Genomic DNA, 13,631 nt, shown 5'->3' on the forward strand with positions numbered 1-13,631 from the left:
CCTCGCTCGATTCTTCTCCTTACGTCAAGCGGACCGTGACCTGCCTCAACGACGATGCGCCGTCGTTGCTCTTGCCGTCGTTGCGTACGTCTTTCGACATCCCAAGGAAACCGACGTCGCGTCCCTGCCCGACCAGATAGTTCGTTACCGGGGGGGAGGGGGGGGGGCGACTTTGGGCCTGGCGTATCGGCCTCTTGACTGTTCACGTATCGCTACGTACGATTAGACCAGGGTCTATTTGAAAACCAATGTCATTCTACTTATTGTTAATCGTGTAATTGTCCTGTTATTTATTACGTAACGATCGTTGGATGATTATTGATTAGAAAGAAGAAAAAAAAAGACCAACTTTTTCAGCGAATAATTGTGCGATAATGTTTTTGTTCTTTCGTGACGTCACTTTGGAATTTGTACATTCGGCGCGGCTGGGCCTTGTTGCGCGTGACACGTATATTACGATCCGAGGGACGAGGATGAATTATCTGGTAATAGTAAACGAAGTCGCCGCTAAAGTCTGACAATTGTTTGTTTCAGAATCTCTTCGGGATTACAATGGTCTCTCGGCTGATCTGTACAAGCCGTCGAATTACGACAAGCTTGCGCTGTCGCTCCTGTCGCCTCTACCCAACGAGCAAGACTTTGCGATCAACGTGTGCACCCTGCTGTCGAACGAGGGCAAGCACACCCTTAGACTCGACAAATATCCCCGGCTTGTAAATATACTTTTAGCGCACGCCGGTGTCTTCGACTCGCCCGGGACGCGACAGCTCTTCATAGAGGTCTACTCGCGAGTCAGGAATTACTCGATTAACTCATTTTGGTCGGACGTTCTCGACTCTCAGGACGTCATAGATCTCACGGACGAGAGGAGCTTCATGAGGAAAGCGCACACTGCGCCGCACACCTTCTCCAGGAGAAAAACGTTGGAAAAGGAGAAACAGAGTAAGGCCAACGGCTTACAGGATCCTGATGTTGCTCCTATGGACGTCGATGGGGTTAGATGATTTTTTATATTACACATTGAGAACCTGTCGTACTCTCAAGTGTTTAAACATAATTACTTTGTTCCTCAGGTATCGATAGACTGTTCAAGACTGGAGGAAGACGGCTCTCAGCAAGACGAGAGTGAAAAGGATCAGAAGCTAAGCTCGATAAAGTTCGAGGACGAGGACAGGGAACTCTTCTGCGTGGGTCGAACTTTGGGCACCCAGGATCCATACGGTCAACGTGTACTTCAGATAGCGTCTATTTTGCGAAATCTAAGTTTCACGCCGGAGAACGCGGTGGTCCTGGGTAGGAATAGGTGCTTTCTGAGATTCGTACTGCTGTGCGTGAGGTCCAGGTGGAGCAATTTGCATCAGCTCGGTTTCGACCTGCTCGGTAACGTGGCGAGCGAGATTATCTTGAAGGAGGCTGGTGAAAGGATAACCGACGTGGTGCTGTCGTGCGTGGCGAAAGGAATCGACTCCCAGGACAGGTTTATCGTTATTTCCTGTCTGGAGGTGCTTAACAAGGTTAGCCAGCAGGACAGCAACGAGGAGATCGTTACGTTTGGTCTGGATGACAGTGTGTACGAGATCATATGCAGGTAAGTACCGTCCTGACTACTGCGTACCCAGTTGCGTTTCTACTTGAGTAAATTGAGACCTTACAACTCTTGTTCTTGTCTGTTTATCAAGGTTTTTGGCTCTGAGCGACATAGCCCTTCTGGTATACACTCTTGAGTGTCTGTACGCTCTAACATCATTGGGCGAGAGACCGTGCACGAGCGTCGCGCGGGTACGCGGAGCAATCGACACGCTGGTCGCCCTGGTTACGGTGGAAGCACAGAGTTACGGACCAAAGGCTTGTATCCTGATGCGAGTCGTCGAGACGGTGTCCACCGTGGCAACACCGGCGACGCATGTACAGAGCGTCGCGGTCTCTGCTCCTGCCGCGCCAGTCGCGTCTGTCGCCGTGTCGGTATCAAGCGCCCCGACGACCGTGACAGCATCGCCAGCGCCAGTCAGTCCGTCTCCCTCCAGACCGACGACACCAGCTGCGACAGTGGCCAAGTCTACGACGCACAGTAAGACTTTTATTCATATTGACCCTTGAATCAATCATAGACGTAGAAACTATCTGCGCAAGCATCAAGTGTTGGCTGAGAGAACATTTTTCAGCGTGAATCTTGCATTTACCTATTGCTCAGCTGTTCGACCCTGATCTATTCATTGTTCATTGCTACAAACTTAGTCAGTCGGATTTTTCTTTTTATCTGTCTCTTCAGAAGCTGTGGAAACGGCTAACTCGATTCAGCAGCAGCACGCGCATCAGCAGATCATTCAAGAGAATGAACAGTTCGCTCTGGGATGGCTGAGGGCTACCTTTGAACTTGCACCTGGTGTACGGATCGAGCAGGAGGAATTGTACAAGAAGTATCTGGGTTGCTGTACTAAGATTGGCAGAAGGGGCGTGATAGCGCCACTTCACTTTCCAAGATGTGTCAGGTAACGGAGAATCCTCTACGTTCGTAGCTCTACCTGAAAACGTCGTATTGTACATTAAACTTTGATTTACAATGTTATTTATATTTCATTTCTATTCTCAGATCTGTCTTTGGCGGTACCGTCGGACCTAATCCAATAAAGGGCGAAACGTCGGGGAGCCAATACTACGAAGGTATCCGTGTTCGCGCGACACCCTCACCAGTGACTTATCCCGGGCAAACTGCAATTGGCGTAAACACAACATCGATCTCGACAATCAACACAACTCCAGTAAAGGTGCTTCCCGTACAACAGCGTACAGTCAAGACCATAAGTCCCGCCCCCGATAGCACGGCCCTAGAAAATCCTGCATCCGTCGCTCAAAGGACCCCAGCCCCTGCATCTCCCATCCTGAAGGCCCAGTTGTCTGCCCCACCGAAACCGTCCTCCACTCCAAATCAACCCCAGAATCCAGTCACCAAGGTTGACACTAAAAGTCAGGTGGGTCCGAGTCCTTAGATCTCTACAACGTTTATCAATATCCTTACTTCTCTTGAAACATGGCCGTAGCCTCTCGTGGTGACATTTTCAAATAATCCAGGCTTCTCCTAACAATAACGCGTGCAACGATACAATATACCACGGGACACAATAATATAACGGTGACGTGCATGTTAGGGATATTACATGGGATCACGAACATCTTGATCAGCTATTAGGGACCTTGACGTAATCGCGATTTGTCTACGGATCTTTAGATACATTTTTTTAAATACTTCATTCTTCTTTGAACTAAAACTATTTCAAATCTCGGTACTACTCACGTTTCCGTTGCGCTTCTCCCTTGCTCACCTTCTCTCTCTTCCCTCTACCCTTGTACTCGAATAACATCGTTTTTACGTAAATCAGTAACTCGCTGCTACTTTGGTAATCGAATCAGCTTCTACTCGCGGTCCTATCTGTCGGTAGAATTTAGATGATTCGTATCTGCCTTATATCTGGTAAACTAGAGAGGGGTCGTGTAATTTAATGGCGTCACTGTAACAAAGCCTACCTGAACGAAATTGAGGTGAATATTGATCTTTTTTTTTTTCTTTTTGAATGCCACTCGGGTAAGACAACTGTGTGCCTCAACGTGTAATCTGATTTTAATTTCCGGTGTTGGGCTATGGTTAAAGTGTTCACTGTACCAGTGTGTCATTGGTCATTAACATAGAGTTTTCGCAAGAGACCTGACAAATGAAAATTCTTCTCAGCTCTTTACTATGGTCCTCTCTTCGTGCTTCTTGGTAATAAAAGTCTTGAATTCATCTTTGATTCCTCGACGAATTCTTTATTTCTTCGTACGTATCTTTCACCACCAGGAGCGCTTCGTTCATTTCTTTTTTGTATACTTAATAATTTTTGAGCTCCCCATTCGTCGAGGCTTCAACTGTGGATATCCTTGTAAGCTAAAGTCCCTTCTTTAGGGCTGGTAATGGCGTCTCTCTAGTATTATTAGTGTATCGTGTACACCCCTATCGCTAGAGTCCTCTTGAGCATTGTTTGTGATTGGTGTGGATCAGGTGTCAGTGTCGCACCCCCACCTGAGCCAAGCGCTGCTGGCCAGTGGTTCTCAGGGCCAGCAACCGCAACTACAGCAGCAACAACCTCAGCAAGTCCAGGTAGTGACCAAGGAGGATACTCGATGTGGCACTACTTCCAGTTCCATTATTAAAAGCCTCCTGGCTACCAAGGTAACGGTCAGCGGCGACTGCATGCCCAGCGCCGCTGCGACTTGTGTGTCTGCCCCTACTGCCTGCGTAACAAACACTACCGCTAGCATCGCATCCAGCATCAGTGCCAACCAGCTAATAACCAGCAACCAGGTATCGTTGTTGTACAATAACAAGAAGAAATGTCAGAGTGTATTATGCGATGGATCTAGAGCCATTTTTTGCCATAAGCGAAGATTGTGATAGTATAGTTCCATTGGGGAAAAAAAAAATAATTGGCATGACAGTTCATTTATTTATTTATTTTTTTTTTAATTGATTTTACAAATTTTTATACAAAACTTCTTAACGGCGTCTCTCTGAACGTGACAGAGATTCGCAGGATGAAGAATCGCAAGACTCGTTTAGGATACACACACATTGCACACGAGATGATGAGAATTTTTTATTATTTCTACAGCTAAATATTATTTTTTGTAGTTGGGCTTATTACGTAGTAGTGTTTGTCCTCGTGTCGAGAGTTCTTTTGTTTTCCTTTTTGTTTTTGTATGTTTCATCTCCGAATTATCCTAGATACCCATCCGTTACCCTCCTGTCATAATCCAAAATTCCTTTTCGTTATTCGCCAAAACAATGAGCGTGAGGAGTCATTATGTAGCTTAACAGAGTGGTCTGATTCTATATTTGACATGACTTTAATACGGGCACTGATAACAGTGTGATCGATACTAACAGCAGCATGTGTTATTTGAGAATTAACGAAAACCCAGTACAAGTCTCGATGAGGTCCTAACAATGAAATATATTCGACGTACATTAGACACAAGGTTTTACTGTTGAACTTTAAGAAGAGAACGAGATTTTGCAGCATTGAATTTCTTTTTTGGAGAGTAGCTAACATTTATTCCATAAGGTGTCCCATTTTTTGGAAGCAATCATTTCTTAGACATTTTATTGTAGCACTTTGCGCGCTCTTTCTCACCTACAGTCTTTTACTTTGATAAAGGTTGCTCAACGCCAACAACAGCAAAGGCTACTTCAGCAACAGTTGACTGGAGTAATTCAGCCTGCTGCGCCTGCAGCGACACCTGCCACAGCGACAAACCCTAGAGGCCCTCCTGTTAATTCAAAGCATAAGCCAGCTATAGCACCTACTCCTGCCAAAAAGATACAAAGGCTCAACGGAGCTAAGGTCATCGTGACTAACAATTGTGACAAGGTAAACGTCCAAATAATTAATACAACAGTTGTTGCCTGGTTGATGCTTCTGAAGGAGACAACGGCTACTCTCATATTATAATGCTGCTAATTCTTTGTTTCAGACTGAAGTAAATGATAATGAAAATATGAATCAAACGGTGACATCCACAACGGTAATGTCTAATTCCACGGGGAATCACACGTCCTCGACGATAAAGGTTTGCCGGCCGCCACCGTTGGCGCCGTTAAGTGCGGGAAATAAAATAAATCAACGGACGGTTTGTACGCCAATCGCTGAGGATTCGGACTCTACGAACAATTCCCTAGCGTCTAGCAGTGGTATCGGTGGGAGTAGAGATTGTTCTGGTGTCGGTGCCGAGGAGGAGAATTCACTGACCAGTTTCGAAGGGATTCTCTTGAATGGTGCACCGAGTAATTTGGACATCGACGCACAGGACGACGGTTCGTCAAAGGACTCGTCGAGTTTGAGCTCCAAGGAGAAACCGGTTCAGAGTATGATGCTTGCTGATCTTCTTGAGAAGAAAGTAGACAAAGAACCGATAATGAACGGCGTGCTGGGTAAGAACTCTGTGAACGAGAAGGGCATGGATCTGGTGGAGAATCATATTGAAAAGGTGCTGAAGGAATCGCCAACAGAAATGAAGATTAAATCCGAGATGGAGGAGAACAGCGTGAGGCAGACTGAAGTGTCCGAGGATACGTTGATAGAGGCTCCGAGGGGTATGAAGAGGACAGCCAGTGAATCTGACGAGGTCGATGCCAAGAAGCCAAAGTATTCGAACGGCACGACGTCGCCGGATCCCGCCGTGGATTCAACCACGGTCGAGTCCACGGTATCCAGTTTGAAATCCGAGGATCAGGATGACGATAAGGATAGCGAGAAGGCTACCGTTTCCTCAACAGCCGCGAACCTGTACGCTGCCCTTGCAGCAGACTGCATAGAAGATGAAACGGATCTTGATGAGCAGGTCGCTGTTAGTAAGGAGGAACCTCCGGCGGTAACAAAGGAGGAACCACCTACGTTCATTGCTCAAGTAGAGCAGCAACAGCAACAACACCATCAGCAGCATCAACATCACCAGCCACAGCATCAACATCAGCACCAACAGCAGCTAATAGTGGCAGCCCCAAGGCAGATAGTAGTACAACAGACCCTGCAACCAAACAACCAAGTAATCATTCCAACGGCGCCAGTGAAGGGTAGACAACCACAACCGCAACCGCAGGTATTACTCCAGCAAAGTGCCGGGGGACAATTGCAATACGTCGTATCCGGTGGCGTACCCGGACAGAATTACGTTCTTGCTCAGCCGCAGACAGCGCTGGTGCAAGGACAAGCACAGACGGTGCTTGTAGCTCAAACGACCCAACAACAGGGAACTGGTGCAAAGACCATTATCATTCTACAGCCACAATCAGCCGCACAACCCAGCCCCCAGAAGATGGTCGCCGTCACGCCCCAGGGTCAACAGGTCGTAGTGACGCAAGTCCAACGACCCATTCTACAGAGTCCCGCCCTGGGAAACATACCGCCGCCATTGGTACCGACCTCGGCGACGATACCACAGACTTCCATTATAGTGAATAGTTCGGTAGCACAAACCAATCCAAATGCGATGACAGTCACCATCCCTGCGATGGCGCAGCAGAGTTCCATCACTACCAGTGTACCATCCAGGGTGGTTACGCCTACGCCTGCATCCACACCTCCGCCCACCAGACCTACCACCCCTCATCAGGCAGCTTCTACGCATGGGCTCAACATCAAGCAACAACCTATCAAGGTCATGAAGACAGTGAACTCGTCGACGTCCATGGAGCTGGAATCTAAGCCTTCTACGAGTCAACAGACAGCCGAGTCCAAGACGATCACCATTAAAATCGACCCTAATGCATTCTTGTGCGAGTGGCGTGGATGTCTCAGGTAATTCATCAATTCTCAGTCCCCGGTAGTGAATTATTAACACAAGATGAATAATGACCTAGGACAGTGCTAAACGTATGTCTAACTTTTTTTTTTTTCATGTTAAAGGCAATTCAAAACCGCTCACGAAGTTTACCTCCACGTGTGCGAGGTTCACTGTCCTACCGGTGGCGAAGAGATCTTGTGCTTGTGGGCCAGTTGCGACGGTCTCAAGAGACGCAGGTTTTCTTTGATGACTCATCTTTACGATAGGCACTGTAATTCCGAGGTAAGGACTGATTTTTTATTTATTTCTCACTTACTGTTTCTCCTCCGTATCTACAGGCCGATTAATGTCGTGACGTTCTGTGCTTGCCGTGTAGATTATGTCTGTAAGGAGGAAGCAGCTGACGGTCACCGGAAAGACGGAGATCTCGACGTCGACTCCTCCGACGCCACATCATCCGGGTTACGCGCCTAATGCAGCATTCCATGCTATAAAAAGGCATGCCTTGGAATTTGTCAATCCTAAGGAACTAATGGTAAGCCCTCGAAGTCTTTCGATCTTCGGCATTTTTATTCAGGACTCTTTACGATACTAATTAATCCACCTGCTGCACACGTAGCTACGACTTTATCCGCGATCCTCTTCATAGAAATTCTCACGCGACTATTTAACGTCACGTCGGTCGTAACGATCTTGATCAGATGCTTCTGGACTGTTTCTAAAGCGACGACCGTGTAGCAAATGTCTGGAGGTTATCGCGACAGCAAGGAAAAGAAGCAATAACAATATTCATATAAATGAGGATGCGAGTGTGACGTTGTAGCGTTTAAAAGGATCAATCGATGATTGATAAAAGAGAAATTACGTTATTTACTCATTTCTTTCTAAATGATCTCATTTATTTATACGACTGTGAACTTTTGATCGCTACCTCGTTTCTACGGCTTGCTGTCAGGTGTACCAATCTGAGGAGTGTAGACAATAAGATTTTGTTATAAGCTCGTGATACGAAAACGACACTGAACACCCGAGGGAACTCCTTTAGACATCCTGAGACTCTCTGTGTGTCTTTAAACAAAGAAACAAAAAAACAAACACCCTTTACTGCGTCTTTACTGTGAACTTAACCGAATTTCTTGTTCTCCTTGGCGAGCAGCAGAGGCCAACCAAGCCCGCTGCAGCCACCTCAAGCTCTTCTTCCCCCAGACCTGGGCAAAATCCTCCGCCAGAACAGGTAAACACGAGTTCAGAACAATCCAAAAGGAAGTCACGACATCACAGCCACAGCCCCTGTGCGCTGCGCTGCCGCCTCGTTTTTCTTTTCTCCTCTCTTTTTTTTTTTTTTTGTCTCTGCTTTATCTTCCCTGTCCTCGCACCATGTTTATTGTCTTCCTCTCTTAATTGTTTAATACTCAGTTACCCCAGCATGGCTCTTTCATTTTATTGTTGTCTCCATTTTGTAGCTAGTCTTTGCTGTAACATACATTTGTGTTTGTTTCCTTAAGTCTGAGGTGTCACACGCGTCGGCCCAAAGGCCACAAGTGTCGTTGCGATTTTTTTTAAATTTTATTTTAATTAATTCTACACGACCTATGTCGATGGGCTCGCTTCTCATGTACCTTTATAGGAGCTGTAATACATTTTATTAGTAATATCATAAGATAACAAAGAGAGCAACGAAATAGATAATAATTTATGGCATAGATACTTGGTACGACGTGCAGTACCCGTTCCTAATGCTTTTATTTATAAGATTGGACGTGTAGAATTAGAAGCTGAAATGTGGCCTCAATTCATCTAGAATGAACATTAAGTATAGCAGTATTTGAAAGGAAGAATATGTTACGTATTGTTGTCTGCTTATACTTTTTTTTTTCGCAATTTCATTTGTCTTGTTCATATAAACGTGATTTCTGTAGTAAGTTGACAGCGTACTCTCATCGCGTTACCATTTGGCATGTACCTGATGTAACTAATTTTGCATTAAACTTTGTCACAATCTGTCGGCATCGTGGAAGAAAAAAATGAATGTTTACGTCGATCGATGAAATTCGGACTCTTCAAAGAGAAAAGCGTTTTGCACGTAATTTTTGTCGTTCTCGTGTCTTTATAATATTTTTTCCATACTAAAATAAGCGTATGATAACATTATTGGGGCACGATGCAAAATCGCATATCAAGAAGTTGAACAAAAGCTTAAAGTAGTATATTAGAATTAAAAGGAAAAAAATAATGCTTCGACAAGACTCTTATTGATATGGCAAAGCAATCCTTGTCGAAGTACACAACGTTGGGACGTGACGAGAATTTGCAAGTGTTGTTTAATTTTTTTCTTGTTTTTGCTATATTTGTTTTCAGTCTCATAAAAGACGGCTTTTGTATTTGTCGATAAAGATAATTATTTTTCTTTTACAGGATGACAACGAAGGTCCGGTGACCAAAAGTATTCGCCTGACGGCAGCTCTTATTCTCAGAAACCTAGTCATATACTCCGCACACGGTAGAAGGTGAGTTTTCTGCTTGAGAAGTTTGTTTAAAGGCATAAAGCAAAAAGAAAGGAATAATAGGTAAAAGATAAAAAGACTCTATGCTCTTTTTCGCTATTTATTTGCATTATCTTACACTTTATTTTCCTCCTTAGGCATCTAAGGGCGTACGAGCCTCATCTGGCTGGTGTGGCATTAAGTAATGTCGAATCGTCCAGAACAATCGCTCAGGTCCTGTACGATATGAATGATCAGAGCAACAGCAGTCACAGGTGACCTCTTGAACCTGGCCTCTAAGGAAAACAAGCTTTTTAAACTTGCGAGCAGCGATCAACTTGGACATTACGAATTCTAGTGCAAAAGTGTGAGGCTGGTAGTTGCAAAAGAAGATGATGACGATGAGTCCGCAATGGAGCCGTCGTGTCGTTTGCATCGGTCGTCGTCGACTCTGGATGAATTTCAGACACAAAGTATGCGAGAACGACGATGTAAAGAGGCGCGTTGGATGGACAATGAGCGAAGAACAGTGAAGAACTGCAAGGAAACAGGAAGAGGAATAATGAGGGTGAAATTTGTGTACCTGCGCGTGCACACGGCTGTCGTGTGTGTGTGTGTGTGTGCTGTGTGTGTACATGTGGATACTCCTGGTAAAATTTCTGTACACGGGACGGAAGTCGTGGAGTAAACAGGAAGACGCAGCAATGTTCCGTATAAAAATAATAATAAAGAGGCCTATAAACTTACTGGGCAAACACCATTGCCAATTTAGAGATAAAGTAATAAAACGATTAACTGAAACCTAGTGACGTGAAAACAAAGATTGTAGCTGAAGTGATCCAGAACAGTGATAACGAACGAGATAATATTTCAGATTTAATATTAATATTTATTTTCTCAATCAAGAAGCGAAAGAAATGTTTTTAGTAAACGTGTACAAACAAACAAACAAAATGATCGGAGGTGCAGAGTTTGGAGGTGATGTAGAACGAAGGAGAAGATGGAGCAGTGGGCTTGAACTACGAGGAAAAAATACTTTATGGACGTTATAGTTAATTGTAATCATTATTATTAATTATTAATATTATTACTACTGTCATCATTGTACGAACTATGTTTCTTTTCTTTTCTTTTTTTGTTTTTTTTTTTTCTTTTTCTTTTTTCCATAAGTCACCACGAATCTAGATCGTAAAGAAACTTTTTATCGAATGTATTTCTTAGGAATCTATAATTTGTCGCTTATTAATTGCATATTGCAATTACATGGCTATATTATTGTCTCTCTTTGGTTCATTATTGATTTATTCATAATGTCAAAAGTTACTAAGGATATCGAGACACGTACTGTCACACGAGGCACCACACACGACTGCACGCACCATGTACACGGACGAATTAGTGGCGGGCGAATTAAACTTCTGTCTTAAGAAAAGTATTTGAAAATCGTACCGGAAGCTCCATGCAATGCCTAACTTTAGCGCGAATTTTCAAAGCTGATTATATCGTGCATAAGATGTCCTATCGAATAGCGGTACGCCTTTTCTTTAAGATCGACGAGGTGGGCTGGGTTGGGTGGGTTGGGATAATATTTTACAGAAATTCACATATGTCCACACACACACACACACACACTTACACTTCCAGCAGGAATTTATGTACAAACCTATCAAAAAGTTTTACACAGAGATACTGCTCCGCGTCTCGCAAATTAAGCAATGACTCCTCGACGTAGACCCCCCATTGGCTTTGAGGTCGTGTAACAAGAGTGACCTTAATATTCCATGAATTGAAAGGATCAAATGCGGATGCTGTAGTGACAGTCGATAGAGAAATCTCGAGAATCTCGACATATCCTCCATCCACGCGTATATATTTTCTATGATCGATGATGCCGTTTTCTCGAGTTTCGTACGAAAATTAAGCAACGAACAAAAAATACGCCCTGGTCATCGACGTTCCTGTTGTCAACGCTGACCTCGAATTTATCGCGCTGAACTCGTAGCTAATTTTCTTTTCACGTTTCTTCTTTCTTTTTAAAGTGAACAAGGACCTGCGCTGTCTCGCCTACGGGAATCTAAAACCAATTTGTCCTCCTTCGTTTACCCGATTTTCATTCTGTCATTCACTTCCCGATACACTTTTCCTAAAATCTCCTTGGGTTCTTCTCCGCTGCGTAAAAATCATCGCGCTTACATTGTACGATTTGCCCAAATCAATTATTCAACCGAATTCATCATTGATTGGAATCGATTGGCAATAAGGTGCATTTTCAATGTCGAATTATCGAATGGCAGTCATAATTATTTCCATAAAATTTTGTCTTCGCGCCTTTGCATGAATTACTGCGACCTTATTGGTGGATCGATGCGTCATGCTGGTAGAATTGTTAGTAACAGTAATTAGTTATAATAGATCCGGGTCAATTTTGTGTAATTGAATATTCCTGAGGGTGGCACAAGGAAACGGAAGCACGATGCCATTTATGTCAAGCTCCTGATCCTTCGTAAATTCGTATGTTCACTGCGGGAGAGAGATGGAAAGAAAATAGGTATATGAAATATAGAATGAAAGACAGTGAGAGAATGATTTTCGTTATATTCATTTTAATTATGTCCGACGTCCTGTTAATTAGGTGGGAACTGTCAGGTTGCATTTACGTTTATTATTAATTAACAGAGACGAATCCCGAGGCGAACGGTAAGCCAATCACGACGTTAAGATTATATATATATATATATATATAATTATCATTATTAATTAATTATAAATACTTGTAAATAATGCCTGTATTTCACTCACAATGTTACATGCAAAACGGAAGTGTAAATTTTTCTGGAGAAATTTCGTTAGGTTTAAACGTCATTGAGGGTGAATGAAAAAGTAAAAAAAAATTGGACACGAGTTATCGTACACTTATAAATACGTCTAGAGATAAACGTTTACACACACGAATTACACACACGCATTACACACACAACAAGCTGAACTAAAGTTTTCTGTATTATAATAGATTATGACAAAACGTAGAAGTTGCAAGGAAAACGGATTTTTGTAATTATTTAAATCGTGACGATGCGAAAATTTAATAAGGCTGGGTCAGTATTAACGAGCAGCCGATTAAGAATAACTAAGGACATAAAAGTATAATAATAATTGACCCCGTGCGAGCCTCTATTATGTATTTTAATATTTATATATATATATATTTACATGTATACAAGGTACCGTTATACGACGTACACGTATATATGTGTATATATATATTTAAAAAAAAAAAAAAGAAGTTTAATAGCTGAAACCGTTTAGGAGGACGAAAATCTTGCAAGAGGCTTTTTATTTTTATTATTTGTAATTACTTAGTTTAAATGTTCAACGTTTGGTACGATCATGAGAGGATTAAATAAAGAGCTCTGTAAAGGAACGACGCGGTGATGTAATAAATGACTAAAGGAAGAATATAGAAAGAGAAGAGGACGTGGGAGAGAAAGAATTTTTTAAAATCAATCGATAGCGGAATGAATGCCAGCGAATGGTTTATCATTCTAACGTCAGCGTGACGTGTGAGTGAGAGAGAGATAATGATAACACGCTTTAGAGTGTAAACCGATCAAAAAGAAAAAGAAAATTGATATACTGTCGATGAAACAAAAAAAAGACTCTTTTGAAATCGAGCGATCGTGCACACTCCAGTCATCGCCTCATTGTCATCACTTGTCACATTGTTCACACTAGGCATACGTATAATACGATCAGAAGAAGAAAAAAAAAAGAAAGAAAAAACAAGCAACTTTAATATAACAATTATATCATATATTTTTCATGTGCTTTGTCTTG

The 13,631-nt window shown here is 43.1% G+C and overlaps 1 protein-coding gene across 10 annotated transcripts in view; it reads left to right on the plus strand.

Annotated features, from left to right (window-relative positions):
* Positions 1-13,608, plus strand: part of LOC107267563 (AT-rich interactive domain-containing protein 2) — a 33,932-nt gene extending 20,324 nt beyond the window's left edge. For 3 of the 10 annotated variants that reach the window (XM_025084890.1, XM_015739448.2, XM_025084896.1), the window contains 13 exons: positions 535-995; positions 1,074-1,588; positions 1,680-2,068; positions 2,270-2,489; positions 2,591-2,969; positions 4,034-4,336; positions 5,190-5,402; positions 5,506-7,328; positions 7,437-7,596; positions 7,691-7,849; positions 8,471-8,548; positions 9,730-9,821; positions 9,956-13,608. In XM_025084890.1, the coding sequence (XP_024940658.1) occupies positions 535-995; positions 1,074-1,588; positions 1,680-2,068; positions 2,270-2,489; positions 2,591-2,969; positions 4,034-4,336; positions 5,190-5,402; positions 5,506-7,328; positions 7,437-7,596; positions 7,691-7,849; positions 8,471-8,548; positions 9,730-9,821; positions 9,956-10,076 (4,913 nt within the window). In that variant the 3' untranslated portion in view covers positions 10,077-13,608. The remainder of the gene's footprint in view (positions 1-534; positions 996-1,073; positions 1,589-1,679; positions 2,069-2,269; positions 2,490-2,590; positions 2,970-4,033; positions 4,337-5,189; positions 5,403-5,505; positions 7,329-7,436; positions 7,597-7,690; positions 7,850-8,470; positions 8,549-9,729; positions 9,822-9,955) is intronic. The other 7 variants (XM_025084893.1, XM_025084894.1, XM_025084891.1 and 4 more) reach the window with 7 other exon arrangements.
* Positions 13,609-13,631: the final 23 nt, after the last annotated feature.

The sequence above is a fragment of the Cephus cinctus genome, unplaced genomic scaffold, assembly GCF_000341935.2.
Source record: "Cephus cinctus unplaced genomic scaffold, Ccin1 Ccin1_scaffold0412, whole genome shotgun sequence".
NCBI classification, from domain to species: Eukaryota; Metazoa; Arthropoda; class Insecta; order Hymenoptera; family Cephidae; genus Cephus; species Cephus cinctus.